The 23,368-nt window shown below is 43.0% G+C and overlaps 1 protein-coding gene across 1 annotated transcript; it reads left to right on the forward strand.

Annotated features, from left to right (window-relative positions):
* Positions 1 to 851: 851 nt before the first annotated feature.
* On the forward strand, positions 852 to 22,543 carry acot11a (acyl-CoA thioesterase 11a). Its single transcript, XM_079570142.1, has 16 exons — positions 852 to 1,058; positions 10,365 to 10,434; positions 10,497 to 10,557; positions 10,807 to 10,911; positions 10,997 to 11,132; positions 12,322 to 12,413; positions 12,491 to 12,552; positions 12,904 to 13,023; positions 13,832 to 13,970; positions 15,546 to 15,601; positions 15,678 to 15,744; positions 17,706 to 17,789; positions 17,868 to 18,001; positions 19,675 to 19,839; positions 19,919 to 20,045; positions 22,129 to 22,543. Exons 1-16 carry the CDS (start codon positions 863 to 865, stop codon positions 22,366 to 22,368), a joined length of 1,854 nt encoding a protein of 617 aa, XP_079426268.1. The 5' UTR covers positions 852 to 862; the 3' UTR covers positions 22,369 to 22,543.
* The last annotated feature ends 825 nt before the right edge of the window (positions 22,544 to 23,368 follow it).

Consider the following 23,368-nt stretch of genomic DNA (forward strand, 5'->3'; position numbering starts at 1 on the left):
CCTCATTAAAAACATGGCTGAAGTGTTGCCTTGGCACATTCACGTATTTTTGAGTAATCTGTAAAAAAACTGATGGCGGCCATTTTAGGGATAGGTTTGCCTGAGTCCTCCTAGGAACGCCCCCACCTCCTGGAGACGCCTCCGAGCTTTCGTCACCAGCCGAGTAACCAACCACTGCTCCTCAGCAGAACCCCCTCCCCACTGATGCCACAGACAGCGTGTGGAGGGGGCGTGTCGGAAAGGCTCAGAGGTTCTTAAAGAGACAGAGGCCTATTTCAAGACATTCACTACAGCCATTTTGAGAGAGACATTTTATACAAGGCAGTTATTCTAATTTACTGCATTTACAGACCAACAGAAGGTTTGGTCATCATTGTAGTGTGATATAGACTGGTGCTATGTGATTGAAAAAAGCACAATACCCCCTCTTTAACTATGTAGATCCAAAAAGGCAGTCTGGCTTTATAACAACCTGAAGTTGTTGGTTTTCTTTCAATTGCTAATTGTACAAAGCTTTATTTTTACACATGTCTGTTCTTGCTGCTCAAATGTTCATTCAAATGTGTAAGCTTCATTTGTTTAATTATTAATAAAACAGAAAATTTTCAATGCCGATTTAAACCACACAATGCAAAAACAAAATCCACTCTTCTCCTGGTGCCACTTGGAGTCATCAGTGTAGATGTATCACACCTCCAACAGGTGGAAAGGAAAGCAAGGCCGCGCTGTTTTAGATCTTTACCTGATCAACTGTCGAATGCACCTGGGAGTGTTTCAAATTCCAACCTGTATCTAATCTGAAATCTCCCAGGCTTATCTCGTGTTTTTGTGGTCTCGTGTATGTGCAGAGTCAGCAGCAGAGATGAGCGTGCGTGTGTCCGATATGGAGAGAGACGCGGAGGAAGAAGAGGAGGAAGAGGAGGAAGATGAAGAGAGCCCTGTGAACCCCACGGTGGTGAGGATGAGTCAGATCGTCATGCCCTGCCACAGTAACCACAGGCAGGAGCTGAGCGTGGGACAGCTGCTCAAGTGGATGGACTCCACCGCCTGCCTGTCCGGTCAGTGCCACAGAAACACCCACCTCACCTTAAAGGGGCTGCATGCAAGTTGGCCATTTTACACTCACTACTGCCACCTCAGGCCATATGTGTAACTGCACCTTCTATATTAAAGGGATATTTCAGGATTTCTGACATAGGGCCTCATTTGTTGCTGATACCTGGAGATATTTTTTTTGTAATTTGTAATTCTTATGTTTGATGAGTTTCGTGGCGCTAGGCTAGTGCAAGGCTAGCACATTTCTATGGTATCAGCTAGCCTGCATTAAAAACAGTCTGACCCGCTCCACAGAGCACCTGAGGCAAATCACTTACAACACCAGACTAATGATATAAATGTCTGTGTCGATAGAATCATTTTTGGAATATAACTGACCTTGCATCACATGAATGATCGCATTTTGAGGGACTATTTTCTAGCAGATCACTCCGCCGCTGCGTAGCTTATACAAAGATAAGGTATTTTAAATGCAAAATGGTTAAGATTATTCTATGGACAGTACACAGACATTTATATGGAGCTCTTCAAACATAAGAACTGCATCAATAACAAAAAAAATATATCCAGGTACCAGCAACACTCTGGATAACTAGGAAATGAGGCCCTATGTCAAAAATCCGGAAATATCCCTTTAAGCTCGTGCATGACGGCAATTCGGACCCGAAGTGACACCTCTTTGAGTGACAGTGCAGGATTTTAGAGGCAGTTGTGGTGAACAGGTCTGGGCTCATTCTACACATTAGGACATGGCAGGAACATGTAGGGGGAGGAAAATACATAATATTAACATTTTTTTTGTTCGTTAAATTAAGAAAGTTCATTTGTTGGCATGTTTTTGTATCAGAGCGGAGAAAAAATGATTTCCAAGAATGTTCGATTGAAGGTTCTTGATTAAGGCTGTTTAAAGTGGACATAAGCCTGTTGTTGTATAGAAGCGTTATTTTGGGCTCCTCTGCATTGACATTTGACATTTTATTATTTGTAATCATGTCTATGCATGGAAAAGACCGGATAAGGAGCCGCCTTGAGTGCAGGAAGCAGTTGGAATATCAAACAGTAAAAACAAACATTCATTTTTAGTCAACGGCGTCTTTGCAAATCGGGTTTCCGTGAGACATTAAAAAGCAATAAAAGTGAAATCTCAATTTATTGGAAAATTTTGACTTTCCTGAGGAAGTATATTATATTATTTGAGCAAATTATATGGTTAAAAATCATGAGATATGACTGACAAAAGACTACAGGTGCATGACACATTCCAATTTTACTTTATTTGTTTGAAATAAATACTTTATTCACAAACACACTTTCCTCCAGTCTTTGCTCCTGACGCGATGTTTTTAACATGATGCTGTAACTGTCCGTCAGTAACTCACTGCCTCCATGGGATCTTAACCTTACCTTAGCCCAAACCTTAAGGATAGTGGAGTTTACTAACTAACCCTAACCTTACCTTAGCCCAAACCTTAAGGATAGTGGGGATTACTAACTAACCCTAACCTTACCTTAGCCCTAACCTTCAGGATAGTGGAGTTTACTAACAAACCGTAACCTCCTGACCTGACCTTTTTATTTAACCAGGATAGTCCCACTGAGATTAAGAATCTCTTTTTCAGGGGAGTCCTGGCCCCAGAGGGGAATCTATTGTACATGTTTTTAGTGGTAGGGGAAACCGGAGTACCCGGAGGAAACCTACGCAAGCACGGGGAGAACATGCAAACTCCACACAGAAAGGCCCCGTCCAGGTGGGAATCGAACCCAAGACCTTCTAGCTGTGAGGCGTGAGCGCTAACCGCTGTGCCACCGTGCCGCCCCTTCGTTAACTTTATGGATTAAATGCAGTCGGTCCACCCCAGGGCAGCTGTGGCTATAATAGTAGCTTAGTAGCTTAGCAGCTTAGCTTAGAGTGAATGAATAATGCAATGTAAAGCGTCTTTGAGTGTCCAGAGAAGTGCTGCATTCATCTTATATATTCTCAAAGCCGCTTTACAATTTCGTGCGTTATTCATTCACTCTTTACTCAGTGGTGGCAAGCTCCTATTATAGTAACAGCTGCCCCGGGGCAGACTGACAGAGGCGAGACTACCAGTCTGCTCCATCATCCCTCCAACCACCACCACCGACTCACTCACTACATTCACGCAAGCTTCCTGGTCCCAAACGGGCTCCATCCAAGTACCGACCAGGCCCTTCCCTGCAGCTTCCGAGATCTGACGGGATCGGGCAGAGCAAAGGCGGTTTGACCTTCATTCTGAGGCTACGACTGAACGCCTCACTAACACTACCAAGTTTGTAAGAAATTGAATCTTGCAACCTTGGCACACTTCTCAAAGCTATAGCCAGTATTCAAAAGTTAACACAGACTTACAGACTGCTGTTTCATGTCTGTGTGAGCCCTCACTTGTGCAGGAGTTATATTTTATCCTAGATACATTTTCTTTGAGCCAAAATGTCTTTTCCTACAACAGTTTGGATCAAAAACAAAGGACACATTCCCAACAAGGTCAATAAAGTTAACAAAAGGAGGAAAGTGATGTAAAACCAATGCATTATTATCATTCTAAGCTACAACTGAACACTCCTACACCAACACTACACCAACTTTGTAAGAAATATTAATCTTACAACCTTGGCAACCTTCTCAAAGCGCTAGAGCCAGTATTCAACTTGACTAACGTTAACACAGACTTACAGACTGCTGTTTAATGTCTGTGTAAGCCCTCACTTGCACAGAAGTTAAAGTCCATCCTAGATACATTTTCTTTGACCCAAAATGTCTTTTTCTACAACACTAAGGATCAAATACAAAGGAGAAAGTCCCAGCGCTGACAATAAAGTTAACAAAAGGAGAAAACCTATGCATTATTATCATTCTGAGCTACTACTGAACACTACCTAGCCAACTCTATACCAAGTGTGTAAGAATTTTAATCTTACAACCTCGACACACTTCTCAAAGCGCTACACAAAAGCCAGATCGAATTAAATTTAAAGTCAGCAGCCAATGGAAATGTTCCCCATCCTAGCTCTCCTCACAGCAAGAAGGTCCCGGGTTCGAATCTCAGAAAAGGTGAGGTGTTTCTGAGCTGTCATGCTTTCTCCATGTTTGAAAGAATCATCCCATAAGACTTTTACGCACAAGTTGTGTTGAAACATGTGCGTGAAAGTCTCAAAGGTTGATCCATTCAGGCTTGGAGAAAACACGCTTCACACAGAAGCATCTCACCTGCTCTGGGAATCAAACCAAGGACTTCCTTGTTGGGAAAGATGGACATCGACTCAACCAACGTGTTAATTTTGGGATGCGGGTCAGGGAGACCTGGACTCCGAGAACATCGCGCTGTTCCCCTTAACGTACAACGCAACAAGACACCAAGCTCCACCAGACGAGCAAAGAGGAGAAGATGAAGCCTTGATAAGTCAGGAAAGCAGATCTTTCTGGCAGGGGCATCTGGTGGATTTCGGGGGCACTTATATATGAAGCCGGCGTGATATTGAGCAATTCTGGGATGGCGGGGTCAGGAATTGCTGAGGCTTCAGCCCGGGCTTTTCGACGGCAAATTCCTGGGAAAAGCTGAACCGTGGCGTTGGCTTCCCACTCGCTTAGCAGTGAAGCCAGACTTGCGTTCGCTGAGAGACCGATAATTTCGAATGGGACAGTTTGGAGGGAAAGGGAGATCCCGGTGACGGTCACGTGGAAAGACGAGAAAGAGAAAGATGAAACGGGAGGGAGGTAAAAAAAGACTGATGGGTAAAAGTTAACGTTTAAGAACACCTCATCCAAAGGTACAATCGGAGCATTTATCGCTAAAGCTACGTACGATTGCTTGAAAGGCACCCAGTTCGGCAGAGGGTGCGGCCAGAACGACAGTGGGGATACGAAAATGTACAATGGCCCCACATTGAACATGCAGTAATACGGTACAAAATTTATAATGTTGACCACCGTCTCTACGAATGACACCACTTTTGTCAAGCCTATCAAGACAGATTCGCTTTCGAGAATCACGCGTGCGACCACACCGAAAGCCACCCCGCAGGTCACAGCTGCAACTATGGAGAATACCACCATGAAGATAAGATTGGACCTGACTGCCATCTTAACGACACAAGTCGAGCAACAAGCTAACAACGTTACACGCCTTACCACACTGAGGCTGAACGCTTCACCTCTCAACGATCACCTCTACAAGAAACCCGTCGAAAGTCAGCACACGATCTGTCTGTCAAAGTCTCACAAAGCAATCTGCTAACATTTCCTGTCGTCATAGCGATTCACAGTCACATGACCAGACATTCTAAAGAGCCTGGAATTATTAGATCCTTTAAATGGTGACATCATCAGTGACATCATCTGAAGGCAGGAAGTGATCAAGAGAAATAAGATTAAACAAAAACTAGCGATTATAAGTGTAAAACTACAACTAAAAAATGTGGTCCTGTTGTGGCTTTAGGTGCCAGACCAAGAGGAACGACATTTGAGACGATAAAATAAGGTTTATTTGACTTTAAACATTTGTTAATCGTTACCATGGCAACAGCTCCAATGGAAATAGGAATCTAACTTCCTGCCTCCAGCTAAATTCCAAATGTTTACAAACAATTAAAGGGTCTATATGGTCACGCTCAAAGCAGCCAGAGGGGGAAACAATGTAGGAACAGATACAGACGGAGTCTCTGGAATCGCCCATTTATGGTCATGTTTGAAAACAGTTCAGGGGGGAAACTATTTGGTGAAAAGTCTAAACTTTCTCTAATCTTTAATCTTTCTCTGCTTTAACAAATGCTGAATTATAAATGTGGTTTTCTACAAAATAAAGATACAAAGACATGGAGAGGAGCAAAGTGGTTCAACAGCCCATAAATACACAAAAAAACAGAGAATGCTAACATGATGCTACATGCTAGCATCGTGCTAATGCTAAGACAAGCTAGCGCTTGCTATGACTGCCATTTTTTCGTTTCTACTTAACAATCTGCTGTGAATAAACATCCATATGAACCCGATTTAGACTTGGCTTTAATTGTACATGATAAATACGTTAATATTTAGCTAGAAATGGGTAAAGAGTGAAAAACTGTGTTTCCCAAAAGATTGTATTTTCCCCCTTGGCGAGGCCACGCCCCTTCTATGACGAGATGCCGTCTGTATTTATCCTGAACTTTCCAAGACGGTCTAAATGCAGCCAATGGAGAGTATGGATGGGTATCATTAAGGATTTATTGTTACTACTACTCTTACCGATACTTGATACTTTAACAGTACTTTTGCTGGTTCTTTGAAAGGAAAAATAATACGCTACATTTGGACCTGATTTATTTGGCAATAATAATAATGTGGCAGTTTTGTGAATCCAATCAATAATGATCAGGGAAAACATTTCCCTGAGATTTTCTTTTTGGAGATTTCTTTCCAAATCTTTTTCTCTCCCATAGAGTTGTATTGGCCTCCAACTGAAATAGAATCCCATAACATGAACGCAGCCTATGTTCGAAGCAGCCGGAGGGGGAAAACAAATCCTTAAAGTGCATATGACACATTATTTTTTGCAGAACATCGTCAACAATTATGATTTTGCTAACATTTAGGATTTAGCTCAGACGCCACTGTTATACGCTAACGCTTGTCTGTATTGATCTGTATGATAAGTATTGATTCTTAACCAGGCTCTGACATCACCGAGATGTGGTTGATTGGCTAACAACAGCTGAAAACATCTGGATCTTTCATAATTTGTGATGTTTGCTGACTAAATGCTAACGGCTATAGGAAAAACACATTGAACAGGCTAACGTGTTCTGAAAAAAGAAAGGCCACGTCCAGGTGGGAATCAAACACGGGACCTTCTAGCAGTGAAACACGAGCACTAACCAGAGGTGCAGGGACCCCTGGGGGCACTTGAGGACCTAGCAGTCGGTACTTGGAATGATTTCAGATTGAAAAAGATTAAAGTGAATACAATGGATCATTCTTTTTATTATTTCTTTCTTTCTTATTATTCACGAGGAGAACATGCAAAACTCCACACAGAAAGGCCCCGTCCAGGTAGGAATAGGACCCAAGACCTTCTAGCTGTGAGGCGTGAGGCCACCGTGCCACCCAAACCTTAAGGATAGTGGAGTTTACTAACTAACCTTAACCTTACCTTAGCCCAAACCTGAATGATAGTGGAGTTTACTAACAAACCCTAACCTTACCTTAGCCCAAACCTTAAGGATAGTGGAGTTTACTAACTAACCCTAACCTTACCTTAGCCCAAACCTGAAGGATAGTGGAGTTTACTAACAAACCCTAACCTTACCTTAGCCCAAACCTTAAGGATAGTGGAGTTTACTAACTAACCCTAACCTTACCTCGGCCCAAACCTTAAGGATAGTGGAGTTTACTAACTAACCCTAACCTTACCTTAGCCCAAACCTGAAGGATAGTGGAGTTTACTAACAAACCCTAACCTTACCTTAGCCCAAACCTTAAGGATAGTGGAGTTTACTAACTAACCCTAACCTTACCTTAGCCCAAACCTGAAGGATAGTGGAGTTTACTAACTAACCCTAACCTTACCTTAGCCCGAACCTTAAGGATAGTGGAGTTTACTAACTAACCCTAACCTTACCTTAGCCCAAACCTGAAGGATAGTGGAGTTTACTAACTAACCCTAACCTTACCTTAGCCCGAACCTTAAGGATAGTGGAGTTTACTAACTAACCCTAACCTTACCTTAGCCCAAACCTGAAGGATAGTGGAGTTTACTAACTAACCCTAACCTTACCTTAGCCCAAACCTTAAGGATAGTGGAGTTTACTAACTAACCCTAACCTTACCTTAGCCCAAACCTGAAGGATAGTGGAGTTTACTAACAAACCCTAACCTTACCTTAGCCCAAACCTTAAGGATAGTGGAGTTTACTAACTAACCCTAACCTTACCTTAGCCCAAACCTTCAGGATAGTGGAGTTTACTAACTAACCCTAACCTTACCTTAGCCCAAACCTGAAGGATAGTGGAGTTTACTAACTAACCCTAACCTTACCTTAGCCCAAACCTGAAGGATAGTGGAGTTTACTAACTAACCCTAACCTTACCTTAGCCCGAACCTTAAGGATAGTGGAGTTTACTAACAAACCCTAACCTTACCTTAGCCCAAACCTTAAGGATAGTGGAGTTTACTAACTAACCCTAACCTTACCTTGGCCCAAACCTGAAGGATAGTGGAGTTTACTAACTAACCCTAACCTTACCTTAGCCCGAACCTTAAGGATAGTGGAGTTTACTAACAAACCCTAACCTTACCTTAGCCCGAACCTTAAGGATAGTGGAGTTTACTAACTAACCCTAACCTTACCTTAGCCCAAACCTTCAGGATAGTGGAGTTTACTAACTAACCCTAACCTTACCTTAGCCCAAACCTGAAGGATAGTGGAGTTTACTAACTAACCCTAACCTTACCTTAGCCCGAACCTTAAGGATAGTGGAGTTTACTAACTAACCCTAACCTTACCTTAGCCCGAACCTTAAGGATAGTGGAGTTTACTAACAAACCCTAACCTTACCTTAGCCCAAACCTGAAGGATAGTGGAGTTTACTAACAAACCCTAACCTTACCTTAGCCCAAACCTGAAGGATAGTGGAGTTTACTAACAAACCCTAACCTTACCTTAGCCCAAACCTTCAGGATAGTGGAGTTTACTAACTAACCCTAACCTTACCTTAGCCCAAACCTTCAGGATAGTGGAGTTTACTAACTAGCCCAAACCTTAAGGATAGTGGAGTTTACTAACCAACCCTAACCTTACCTTAGCCCAAACCTTCAGGATAGTGGAGTTTACTAACTAACCCTAACCTTACCTTAGCCCAAACCTTAAGGATAGTGGAGTTTACTAACCAACCCTAACCTTACCTTAGCCCAAACCTTCAGGATAGTGGAGTTTACTAACTAACCCTAACCATACCTTAGCCCAAACCTTAAGGATAGTGGAGTTTAAAAGCTAACCCTGACTTGAGCTATTTATTTTTTTAGACAACATGCCGCTACTAACTCATAGGGAATAAAAACGACAGGAGGATCCAGAGGATGTGACACTCGCGTGCAAATTATTATGCAAATGACGTGAGATTTTGTAAACTGTCAACTCAAATGAGAGTCAGAGTAATTTTCAAGTCTTTAACTGTTTGAGGATCATTTAAATGTGGTTGAAAAAATCTCCCAGTGATAACAGTATTTTTCAAGCAGCATTAGGAGGTCATATTTACTGAAATCAAAAGCTATTTCAATCAACAACATCTAAACAAGTTAAGTTATATTTTACCACAGGAGCCCTTGTGTGAGAGCAGCTTCAAAATTCTTAAATCCATTAAACTTGTGAGTTTTTGGACAGTTTCTGCTTGGATTTCTTTGCAGGATGTTAGAATAGCCTCCCAGAGCTGCTGTTTGGATGAAAACTGCCTCCCACCCTCATAGATGTTTTTTTTGTTGAGGCTCCAAAGGTTCTCAATAGGGTTGAGGTCAGGGGAGGAGGGGGTCCACATCATGAGTTTCCCAGTGATGCAGAGGTTTTCTTTACAGCATGACATGGTGCGTTGTCCTGCATGAAGAGGATCTTGTTCGGGAAAGCACGGCTCTTCTTTTTGTACCATAGAAGACAGTGGTCAGTCAGAAACTCCACATATTTTTCAAAGGTCATTTTCACACCTTCAGGGAGCCTAAAAGGGCCTAAAGGGGCCGAGCAGCTCTCCCCCCATGATTCTGGCCAAAACATGACTCTGCCACCTCCTTAGCAATTTGAGTGCGGAAATGACCAGGATGTGGCATGGACTTTGAAAACACAGTGGCGAAGCATGTCAGTAGTACTGTTGATGGAACTGAGCACTTGAAGAGCTAGAGGGCGCTCTAAACATGCGTGGATGATACGGAACACTAAAAATGGTCACTTAGTTTAGTTCATATATTAGTTCATAGCTCCTCGGGTTAGGGTTAGTGGGGGTTAGGGTTAGGGTTAAAGTTTTACTTACATTAAACTTTTCTGATTTGGCTAAAATATAATTAAAAAAATACATGTAGCTCACCCATTTTGGATGTCCCCATGAAGGCCCTATGGTTCATTAAGACCCCAGCTGGATCACACTTATCTGTGCAGTACTAGTATTTTTGGGGTAAAAAAAATAAGACATTGTTGGTGTAAAGGTCTCAATTATAAAACGCTTGGCGAGACATTTGAACTGCTGCTGTGATATTATGTTTTGAGTCTTTTAAGCTTATACGATCATTTCCCTCTTGTGGGCTGATGGATTGGTCTGTTTGTTCCCAGCTGAGCGGCATGCTGGGAGTTCATGCGTCACTGCCTCCATGGACGACATCCACTTTGAGCACACCATCAGGTAGAGGGCGCTGTAAGATGGCTGACTGTAGAGTTGATCTAACTCTGTTTGTCTGTGTGCAGCGTGGGCCAAGTGGTGAACATCAAGGCCAAAGTCAACAGAGCCTTCAACACCAGCATGGAGGTCAGACTGCTTTAAGAACATGGACATATCATACTGTACAGCTCCAGAAATACAGCAGAAAAAAATAGTGTAAAGTATATACAAAGGCTGAAACTTGGTGCTTTAAATCCTGTCTTTCCATAATCTTCTTTGCAGCATCAGCCTTCTGAATATTACAATAAACTAAAAAAAACAAAAAAACTTCAATAAACACTATATAGTGTAGTATGAAGAGCAACAAATCTGAATCTCTGTGCTGTCTGTGTGGAGGTGGGCATCCACGTGAGCTGTGAGGACCTTTTCCTGGACCGTCACTGGAGGGTCTGCCACGCCTACGCCACCTTTGTCACCCAGCGATCTAAGACTGGGAAGAAGGTGGGATGAGCAGCGCTGAAACAGCACTTGAGGAACCCGTGTCTCTGCACATGTGTACTGTACCGACTGACGTGTGCTCCGGCAGGTGATGCTGAAGCCGCTGTCCCCTCGCTCCCACACGGAGCAGGTGGAGTACAGCCTGGCAGCAGAGCGCCGCAGGGTCAGGATGCTACACGACGACATCATCCGAGACCTGCTGTCCTCCAAGTCCATGGAGCAGGGTGAGACAGGGGTGAAAAGAATGTCTAGTGATTGCATTGCATTGCAGCGCTGCCCCATGCTTATTATTAATGCTTATTCATTCACAAATACTGACATGTTTGGAGAGATGACGCTGCAATCCAAATATGGTCATTTCCTTTCTGGGAGACAGAGCCACAAAAGACCTTACAAAATCTTAGGTCCTGTTTTCTCCAAATTATGTTTATTGGCTGCTACAGACTTCCAAACTTCCCAGGCTTGTACTGTTTTTTTCAGAGGGATTTTTAACATATTTTTTCTATTTGTTGAAATGCAAATGCAAATTTAGAATTTTTACTGAAATTAATAACTTTTCAGCTTTGGTTTGTGAAAGGGCACTTGGTGCTCCACATTAGACGCTCACAATGATCAGGATGAATCTTGGACCATTCCTCTTTATTAAACTGCTGCAGTCCAGTGAGATTCAGGCGGTGTACTCACTTATTCCTCCCTGTCCTGTGAATGTTTACATGTTATAGCCAATTAAAATGTGATAAAATGTAAATGTTTGCTTAAAGTAGATGGCATTAGTTTAATCAGACACTGTTTTCTCATTCTTGTGATTTGTTCATTTTGTTTGTTCCCCGTTGAGAAATTTGCCCTCTGCATTTGACCCATCCTTGCAGTGCCGCAACCGGTGACCAGTGCTTAATTTGATCCCCCGTTTGGGGGAGCGCATTCCCCCAATTCAATTTTTTTCAGGGTAAAGTATCCGGGAAATATTTAGGAGGATCCGGCAAAAAAAAAATCTAATATAATGGTGTCTAATGAGAGTGTTCTGGCAAATGTTTTGGCCTGTTCCCCCAATCCAATGTGTCCTGCCAGTGACCCATTTCCAGATGTGGAGCAAGGCCGAAGGATTCACCTATTATACATGTTTGAGTGGTAGGAAAAAAACCTAAACAGACACGGGGAGAACATGCAAACTCCACAAAGAAAGGCCCCATCCTGGTGGGAATTGAACCCAGGACCTTCTGGTTGTGAAGTGGAAGTGTTAACCGCTGCACTACTGTGTCACCTCTGAAGATCAGACCACATTAAGTGACCGATTTAGGCAGAAATGTGAGACATTCTAAACGGTGCACTTACTTTTTCTAACCCACTGTATTTGGAACAAAGTGAATAAAGCAATGACTGATCTCTGGTCTTTGGTGATCGTTCTTCTTGCAGGTGAAAGTGTGGAGGTGGAGAAGGCTGTGTCTGCGGTGAAGACTAAAGTGGAGAGTGTGGAGCTGGTGCTGCCTCCTCATGCGAACCACCAGGTCAGATCTACAGTCTGCGTCCCAGCTGTGCTGTGTTTGTGCTGCTCTGTGTCCAACACTCTGTATTGTGTCTGTAGGTGAACACTTTTGGAGGACAGATCATGGCCTGGATGGTTAATGTGGCCACAATAGCTGCCAGGTATCTATTCTATTAAGCAGCACCATGGATAAGAACAACTACTAAACCATTAACTTAAACTCTTATCGGACAGATGTTGAAACGAAATGTGAAGACTTGTAAATCAATAGCTATTATGATGTGTTACTTTTGTGTTTTTTGCAATTTCAATGAAACAACCTGGCAATCCAAAATGGCTCTGGAAACATAATTAAATCAACATTACAATAGTTAATCTTTGACGTCTTCCCGGTCCCGTCGGTCGTGTTGTTCTTGTTCTTGTTGTCCTTCAAAAGTGACTGTATTTATACTGTACTCTGACATTGACCCCAACGCTGACCTTGTCGTGACTTTGACTTCATCTTCCTGCAGCCGTCTGTGCCAGGCTCACCCCACCCTGCGAGGAATAGACATGTTTAAGTTCAGGGGCCCCTCTCAGGTGGGGGACCGACTGCTACTGAGGGCCATCGTCAACAACGCCTTCAAGAACAGGTACAGCTCTGAGATATGCTGCTATTTGATCAATGTTTTGAATATTGTGATAATGGTTTTATTACTTTTACTAAATCCAAACAAACAATTATATTAGAACAATTATAATAGACACTGACCCGCGCTACAGTGGGACATCTCTTTCTCTCGGGACACGTACAAACACGGTGGGATAGAGGAACACAAGGCAGCGCAATGTAAATGAGAAAAATAAGGTGAGGCCAGGCCATAGTAGAGCAGTGCTCAGTGCTGCGCCTCACTCGACATCCTTTCTTTATAAGCGACGCCCTCTCGCTCGTGGCGCAGGAACATGGCACAAAAGCTGCGCCACAGGCAAGATGACGCATTGGAGCAACGCTGTCCTTGCGCCAGACTCAAGATCCCTGGAGTTTTATTTGACAGTTTTGAGTACAGTAATCCTGTAATTTGTTTGTTTTTCCACTACTGTAGGTTATTCTGCTCTCAAACTGTGTTTATTACAGCACCATTGATGCTGTTAGCGAAACAGGGTGGCTTGTGCCCCGTTTTTAGCAAAGGCATTTTCCCCAGCTGTTAGTGGAGGGCTCTAGTCACTAAGTCTATTTTCCACACACCTTTTATAAAGTAAAATATAAATGATGAGCAGCCCAAACGCCGGTTTATAAGTCTCAATAACGCTGCAGGACATGTCTGTTTTTAAGTTTCTATATGTGGTCGTTTTTGGCTGTGTCACATGGAAGACCTCCGGGATTTAGTGATCTATTGTGGCTCTTGTGATAAGGATGATGTGAATTTGATGGTGTGTAGTTAACGTGTCTGAATCCTGCAGTATGGAGGTTGGGGTGCGAGCAGAGGCCTACCAGGAGGAGGGGCCAAACCGCCACATTAACTCCGCCTTCATGACCTTCGAAGTTTTGGACAAGGATGGGAAACCCGGTCTGTTGCCACGGATACGGCCCGAACCTGCGGTGAGTTGGATTTGTTACTACGCTGTCGCCGAGTTATCGTTAGTGTAGCATCCATATCTGTATTACCCTAAATTCTGTGGAAATGAATGTTGTATAGCCCATCTATTTAAGCGCTCTTAGACTCGAGTGCTCTATACTCGGACGGGGTTATTGTGGCTGCCTTTCCTGTTCAGCGTTACACTACATATAAAAGTACATATAATTTGCTGATATAATCTGATTTATGACCTGACCCTCTGACCAGGCAAAGCTCTGGGCCCCCCTGCAATCCCAGACATCTATAAAAGCCACAGAGTCCCACTGGAGTACAGAGAGATTGCGTCTATAGTTTCAAAAGTGCACAAAGCTGTTGCATTTGTCATTAGGGGCAGTGGTGTCGTCTCAGATTGACTAAACATTGGTCTTTCTCAAGTATTCTGGTCTCAACTACAGAACTGCAAAATCCCTCCCTGAGTAGAGCGCTGATAAACACAGACCATTTGGTGATATTTGGAGTCATGCTTAGTATTTTTGCTTAAGTGCAATGTGTAGTGTTGAAAAGGTTTAAGTAATGTATTAACATCCCCTTTTTGAGCCGCCACCTTAAAGTGGTGGAGGGGTTTGAGAACCCGAATGATCCTGGAGCTCTGTTGTCGGGGGCTTTGTGCCTAAGTGACGGGTCACGGGTAAGTGACAGGTCAGACATAGAGCGGTTCAGAAGCCCCTCATGAGAGGCCAACCAGTTAGAATCATGAACCAGTTAGAATCATGAGGCCATCCTTCTGTGGACCCACCATCCAGCCATGGGGGCTGATCCACCTGCTACCCCCATGACCTGGCAATGGATAAGTGAAAGAGGATGGATGGATGGTAAATGGTCTCAACTTTATATAGCGCTTTTCCACCTACATTAGGCACTCAAAGCGCTTTACAGAAAGGATCCACTCACCCATTCATTCTCTCATTCATACACCAGTGTACGCAGACACTGGGGGCAATGAGGGTGAAGTGTCTTGCCCAAGGACACAACGACAATGTGCACCTTCTGGAGGTGGGATTCAAACCCCCGACCTTCCGATCATGAGACGACCCGCTCTACCATCTGCACCACTATCGCCACTGATGGATGGATGGATGGATGGATGGATGGATGGATGGATGGATGGATGGATGGATGGATGGATGGATGGATGGATGGATGGATGGATGGATGGATGGATGGATGGATGGATGGATGGATGGATGCGATAACGTTGTTATATTTTGGTCATGTTGTGCAGCTCTACCGCACTACTATTTGCAGCATATGTGGTAAAGTTCAGTCATGATATTTATGTATTATCAAGTAAAAACAGGATGTTTGAAAGGATACAAGGAATTAAGGAAAGATTGAAGAAAAAAAGGAAGTCAGTGAGGATGTAGACATTAAGGATATAAGAAAGTGGATGTAAAGGTTTTAAGGAAGGATGTAAGGAGTTATTTTTGTTGTTAAAAAATACCAGATATTATGTCAGCTCTTAAGGAAGGAAGGAATTAAGAAGGATTTAATAATGTAAGAAGTAAAGAAGGATGTAAAAATGTAATTGTCATTATCAGGAGGGGACGAGACGCTTGGAGGAGGCCATAGCCCGTAAGAAGATCCGCCTGGACAGGTACAACCATGGTGATGTATGGACCACACCGGCACTGGAGCTGCAGTCTGAACATTTCTTGTGTCTTGTATTTCAGAAAGTACATCATTTCCCGTAAGCAGACAGAAGTGCCTCTGTCAGTGCCCTGGGACCCCACAAACCAGGTCAGAGGTCAAAGTAGAATCAGGATCATCTATTGTTACGTTTTTATATCCTTGATTGATTCGTGGATAACTAAGAGCTATCTTAAACAGATCAAAGTTACTGCTGTGGTTTTAAAAGTAGGAGTAATATTTGGTCATGTGCTTGTCATGTGCTTGTGTTCAAGTCCAGCACATTTACACTAGGTGGAGAGAATATTTCCTTCCTATGTACCATGTTTGTAGCTCAATTTGTTTTATTGTTTACCTCATGTTAAGCACGAATTTGCGAAATAGTACTCTGAAATCCTTGGGAGCAAAACACAAACAACTAAACAAAACAAACAAAACAGTAGCTAACATTCATATATATATATATATATCTACACAATAGAGGGGCAGTAGAGGTCAAGCACATACAACTCAATGTGCCTCAGAAACACCATCACATACAAAAATACTATTAAAACACACAAAACACAAATAGAAGACCAAAGAAAAAAAACCATTAAAAACACTTCAAATTGCCACAGGCACTGGGTAAGCAGGTTTTCAGTCGGCCCTCGACAGTTTGGCTGCACTAAAGGTTCATATGGCTTTTGATGCTCGACCGTGAAGAGACTTATAACAAGCTGAGCTGTTTTAAATTCTATTCTCTGAGCCAGTGCAGAGACCTGAGCACTGGACTAATATGGTCATATTTCCTGGTTCTGGTCAGGACTCAAGCAGTCTGTCACCATGTCAACAATGCGGTGACTGACAGTGTCATTGGAGAGTGGGATAGTAAGTAACTTTTTGGCAGCCGTCTCTCCTACCAACAGCAGCTGGCACAATCAAATCCTCAGCGATGGTGAAGGGTTTTTTACTCTGAGCTACCCGTTTAGCTATGAGGTAGCTAGCTTTGAGAGCTCCTTTCGATGCTGCAGTGAAAGACACGACACACTGTTTCTGCGTCTGCAGTGCGATTTCTTTTCGTTTAAAAAGTCCACCGTCTTTCCCACCAGTTTTGGATGCTTGGTCTCCAGGTGCCGCTTTAGCTTCGAGGGTTTCAGTGCTTCGTTTGATAGAGTTAGACCGCACTCCACACACTGGCCTCTCGGCTCAGCCTCACTACCTCCATTGACAAAACCAAACTTGATGAAGTCGGATTGTACTTGCGAGAAACTTTTGTCTTTAGAGGAGGGCCGGTCCAGCTGTTGTCTTCATTTTTTCTTTTTTAAAACTTTTCCATTACTTTCTTTTCTTCTTTGTGATTTTCTTTTTGGCACTGTATCTCCCCTGAATATATACTGACTAGCGCATGGCTGCCTCTAGTGGCTGGAGAGTGAACTGCAAATGAATATCCCCAGTGATCAAAGTGATCCATTGTGCGGCTCTACGGCCCACACGGCCCAAAGGTGCAAACCTGTTTCCTCCCCGCGGCCCTGAAGGAGGCGCTTTGCGGCCCTGAGTAGGGCCGCGGCCCTATAGTTAAGAATCACTGGTTTAGAGAGACCTGTGAGCAGCCGTTACAGTAATCTAACCTGCTGGAGACAAATACATGAATCAGTATCTCTCAGTGTGGTTTAGAGGCTATAACTTTGGTCTTGGGGATGTTATAAACTTCACTGTTGAAATTCAGGTCTTAGTCCATGATTATTCCTAAATTCCAAACCTGATTTTTAGGTTCTAGTGAGAGAGTTTCAAGATGACCCAGTCTGTGATCTCAGATTGATCTTCATTCAACTAGAGGAAGCTGTTTTGCATCCACACATCCACAGCTGTTTGATCCAATGACGCACTAATACAATGTATCTAGAGGCCCATGTTCACCCGCCATCAGTCACGCATAGATCTGAGTGTGGTCTGTGTCATTCTCCTTGGACACAGTGTTGCTGTGTTAATATACATAATAGATGCTTGTACAGATGGAGATTACTTTGAATGGATAAACGTAGTATTTTTCCAGGACCAGGTGCTAAAGGCAGTTTTTAATGTGACTTCAGGTGTACTTGAGCTACAACAACGTCTCTGCTCTGAAGATGCTGGCGGCTCAGAACAACTGGCGCCTCAGCTCGGAGAAGGACAAGGTACAAACAACAGAGATCCTGCAGGAACATCGTCACTGATCGTTTATGGATTGACTGGGAGAGTCTGTGTGTTCCCAGGTGCGTCTGTACACCGTGGAGCATCCGTCCATGCTGAGTTTCCGGGTGGAGTCAGAGGTGGACGTCCCCGCTCACAGAGCCTTCGGTCTGCTGTCCGAGCTCCGGACCAGGAACCAGTGGGACTCTCACTACAAGTAACCGTTCTCAAGTGCATCGAGTGGGCTTACCTTCCCGTGGCAGGGTTGCTCCCTGAAGGTTGTGAAACGTGACACTTAACTCAGCCGATATCATGAGTTAAACCTGCTTTCTCAGTTTAGACTCCTCCAACTCCTGTTCTCAATTGCATGTGATCGGGAACTTCCTTTGTTGAGAAGTGTGTGTTGGCTTTACACAAATCTAAAAGCATCTGGGGAAAAAAGCGTCTAAATTACAAGGCTGAAAATGCAAATAAAATGTGACAAAAAAGTGACAAAAGATGGACAAAAACGCAGTATTCACAGACCCTGAAGACCTTCAAAATGGTATGGATCAGTGAGGTCGACAATTTAACCTCTTAACCCCCGCCTGAACCGAGGACATTTTCTCCAGTTTGGCTTTACCCAAATCTAAAAGCTTCATGATAAAATTGTCAAAAAAACAAGGATGAAAATGCAACAAAGATGTGACGCAAAAGCAACGAAAAGCGACAAAGAGTGAAGAAAATGTGCCGGAAAAATAACAATTGCATAATTAAAAAGCGACAAAAACGTGACGAAAACACAACAAAAAAGTGATAAAAAAAAGCGCTACAACAACGCTTCAAATGTATCAATGTACAAAAAAGTGAGGATCACCTTTATTGGCCTTAGCTTTCAAATGAGCCATTACAATGTTGCTCTCCAGTAAAGAACCTTTACCTAAACTCTAAATATGCATTTCCTATGTTGTGGGCACAAAAATAAGAATAAAGAGTTTTGGAACGTAGACTGCAGGGGTCACAGCGGGGGTCACACCAGGGGCTGGACCTCACATTGTAGCCTAAAGCAAAGAACTTGTTTTCTGCAAATACCATCAGTGGTTCTTAAATGGCGTGGCTTCGGGATCCAACATTTCCCCAGGATGACAAGACACGGCCCAAACAAAACCGTAATTTGTCATATATCTTATAAAATATTGTATTTTTTAGTTTTTGTTGAACAAAACTGAAATTATGATCAAAACAACCCAATAACAAACATTTTAACAAACTCTGTTAGTGCTCCCATGCAGTTTCAGACGGAAAATATGGAACAAAAGTTCCCTTTAGACACACGACCCACTGAAAATGGTTCCGCGACCCACTTTTGGGTCTAGAATCCCCGTTTTACATGATATAATATGACCAAGTAGGATGTTCTGCCAGGACATTTTTAAAACACTGACACTATTTCTTACATTTTTAGGGTACTTTAACAGGTCTCTTATTTGCATAATAATATTTCTCAAAATCATCTTGGGGCCCAGAGCTCTCTGCTGGAGGGCCGGAATTGGCCCCCGGGCCTGACGTGGCCTACCCCTGGTGTACAGTTTCTGATTTCATTTTCAAAAAGGGAAGTTCCCACAACCCACCTTTGTATTATTGCAAATGTTAAAACTTAAAATATATATTTATTTTAAACATGCCGCAACAGCGCTTATAAAAAGGTACATTTTTATTCCAAATATTGAACAATAATTTCTATACATACCATTTGAACAAGCTGTTAAGCCAATTCTCTTCTAATAATATATCAAATGGAGGACGACTTGCTGAAATGTGGCCATAAAAGTTAAAATGCTAAACTTCTATATTTTAATAATAATAATAATAAGTCATTTTTCACAAACTAAACCTGCTCCCTGTGCTTAGAGAGTGTGAGCTGATCCGCCGTGTGGACGAGGACGACTTCCTGTACCGCGTGCTCACCCCCTCAGGCCTGGGGGCGGTGGGCTCACCTACAACGCCCTCTACAGGAGAGAAACCGCTGCAGGACTTCATACTGCTGGCCTCCATAAGGAAACCCTGTGCCAGCGGGTCAGTTCCAACACTCAATCTTACATCTTTTAACGGATTAAAAAAATGTTGGTGTTGTATTTATGTCCCCCCTTCTCAGAGATCCGTATGTGGTCGCCCTGCGCTCCGTGACTCTGCCCACCCACCCCCCGATGGACGGCTTCACCAGGGGAGAGGTGCTGTGCGCTGGGTTTACCATCCTGGAGACCCCTGACAACAAGTCCCTGGTAAATCACTAAAGCACACTCTGGAATCGCCAAAGAGTTCATGGCTAAATGGAAGAAGTGGAAGTGTATTTTGGTCAATGGTAATGATCGCTCAGACAGATGTGGGGGAGCATGTCCATGAACTTTAAAAACGAATGACAATTTTATATTCAACACCAAAACAGACCCGGAACTGATCAAATCATGTGTGGTCTTTTCGAGTTATGGGATAAAAAGGGTTTGAGCTCAGCTGAAAAAAGCTCTGTAAATTTCAGCTCATAAATAAAACACAAAACCCTAGATTTTTGACACAATGACAGCTCAAAGGATTCGTGGGCGGGACACTAAAATAATGCACTCACTTTTACTTTCCTTTAAATGCTGGATGTTGCTGTAGATCTAAATGGTCAGAATATGATACCGATACCCAAAGGTGTTATGTTGACAAAATGCTGTATCATTTAAGCCAGTGCATACTTATCTAAAACACCGACTGACGGCACTGCAGACAATACAGTTCAATTAAAGTGCATATTAGACACAATTATATTTTAGATTTTGCTAAAGATTGTACCCAGCTTTCTTTAGTTTGGCCATTTTTTGTGACGTTTGTAGTTTCGCTTCCTTATTGGACACCAACAGGAAGTGACATAGATGGAGGCAAACTATTTTAAACTGTTGCCGTGCCGACCATCTTAAGTCGATGGGAAATGAGTCAAACTGTTGTGGAACTTCACCTTTATCTATGTCACTTCCTGTCAGCAGCTTAAAAATTCAAACAAAAATAACTTTTCTTTAAAATTACTGCTTCACTGAAATAAAATAACTATTTTGCAACTGATATTTTCTGCTAATTATGCAAACTCATATTTTCAAAAGCTAGATAATAGATAATAATAATGCATTGGTTTTATATAGCGCTTTTCTGGACACTCAAAGACGCTTTACATCGCACTATTCGTTCACTCCATATTCCCATATGTAGCCACAGCTGCCCTGGGGCAGACTGACGGAAGCGAGGCGACCAGTCTGTGCCATCGGCCTCTCCAACCACCACCAACCACTCACTCACTCACTACATTCGCTAGGCTTCCTGGTGTTACCAAACGGTCTCCCATCCAAGTACTGACCAGGCCCTTCCCTGCTTAGCTTCCGAGGTCTGACGGGACAATACCGCTGATGTGGGTCCAGAGCTGTGTCTTATTTTGGCAATTATTTGTATAATTTTTTTTTAATTCAACCAATTATTCGTACCTTCTTTTCATCGTGATTAGTGGTATTATTGTTCATTATCCCACCCCTAGTTCAAAAATACTAAACTTTCAAAACTTTCAAACTTTCAAAACTTTCAAAAACTTTCAAAAATAGTATTAAAAGCACACCCATTAAAAAACGTAGAGGTGTGATACCTGATTTGAAGTGCTTACCACACACTATCCTCCTTGGTTGCCATTTCTCTCGTTTTTGTGATCTTTTCTGACTGATTTACTGGTAGAATATTTAGAATTTGCTTTCATTTTCTCCAACAACTCCACAGCCATGAACCAGTATTAAATCTAAAACATGTGTTATCATAGAAGGAATGAACCTCTAGACCTGCTGCATTTTCCGGACTGTAAGTTGCACTTTTTTTCACAGTTTGGCTGGGTTTGCAACTTAAACTCAGGCGCGACTTATATATATAAATAAAAGGAATTTCACTTGTTTGTTATTTTCACACCGACAGCCGCTAGAGGGCGCTCTCGGCTTGTGCTCCTGTACCACTGAAGCTTTAAAAAAAAACGGTCATCGAGCAGCAGAAAGAAAGTTTGGAGTGAGAAAGAAACTTGTGAGTGACGGGCGAAAAGCGGAGGTTACTTTTACTGCGATGAAGAAAACAAAAAAAAGCTAATCACGGGCTAAAAGCTGGAGCCACAGCTGGAGGAACGAGTTTGCAAATGGGAGCTTGACCAACGTGCTGCCGGGAGAGGCTGGTCAACGGTTTACGCCTCCATGCCAGGTAGTTGCCAAAGCTGGTGCGACTTATACTCCGGGAAATACGGTAATTGTAATTGCAGTACTTGCAGCTTTAACCCAACCCCTTCTCCTCCCCCCCCCTGTGCAGATCTCATACTACAACCAGGCGTCCCCGGAGGTGCTGCTGCCGTACATCTCGACGGACATGGCCGGCCTCTCCTCCTCCTTCTACCACACCTTCTGCTCCTGTAGCCGGTACCTCACCCACCACAGGCTCCCTTCACACCCGGAGCCCGACCAGACCGACCTGGCTCTCCTGCAGAGGGCGGAGAGCAGCGAGAGCGACACGGAGCGCCTCACAGCAGCGATCGCCAGCACGCAGCTGTAGACGAGGCGCCTGAACGCATCACGGACACACTACGAGGCGAAACACTGGGAATCTGAGTGGCTGGAAGCAGATTAGATCTTCATACTTTTGTACGACTTCAAGAGAAACATATTGCAGAAGTGCCGGCCATGTGGTCTTTAAAGGTTATGTGCTTTGGGTTGCCAGATCTTATGGCTCTTATGCAGGAAACCTTAAAACCTTGGTATTACACAAGGGTGACGGTACAGCTGTAAAATAGGAAATTCTTACTGACTTCTCCCTGTTATAGTAAATGCAGTGTAAATAATATATTAACACATGAGATTAGTGCATTTTGTACAACAAGAGGTACAATAGGATATTTATGACTATATGATAGTGGATATAATGACGGGATTATGGGATTTTAACTCTAAAAAGCGCTTAAACAAGGATGATTTTTAAAATGCTTGTGTTTACAGTGTGTCTGTGATTTGACTTATTTTCTCATGGCTTGGCGCTGGCTCGGCTTGAGGGCATTGAATTAGAAATGTGGATGAATGTGTCTTGTGTTTTTGACTATCCGAACATCTCTAAACTGTAAAGGTGGCATTAGTGAAAAGAACGCACAAACTGCTTTTCAGTGACTTGAAAGATTTTGAAATAAAAGCTGTGCAATTTCTTCTTGTCTCTTTTTCCTCCTAAAGAGCTGCAAAGTCTTCACTATCTCCAGAACAGAGCAGTTAGAATCGTTCTGAGTTATGAGTCAGTAAATATGACCACATCACTCACACCCAGCCTGTTTTCACTCACAACTCACCACTGCATTACTGATCACACCCCAGAAACCTGCAGGAGCTCATATCAGGGGAAAACCTCCACCTGCACCTCGAGTCAGCCAGTAACTTCATGTTCCACCACCGAGCTCTGAAATACAAAATCTTTACTCTTTTAAAGATAAGATGAAAACTTCCCTTTAGCAGAAATGTTTTTACTGTGTGTTTTCTGCAGAATTCTTGAGATTGAATCCAGTGGTTCTTAA

This window comes from Gobius niger (genome assembly GCF_951799975.1).
Source record: "Gobius niger genome assembly, chromosome: 13".
Lineage (NCBI taxonomy): Eukaryota > Metazoa > Chordata > Actinopteri > Gobiiformes > Gobiidae > Gobius > Gobius niger.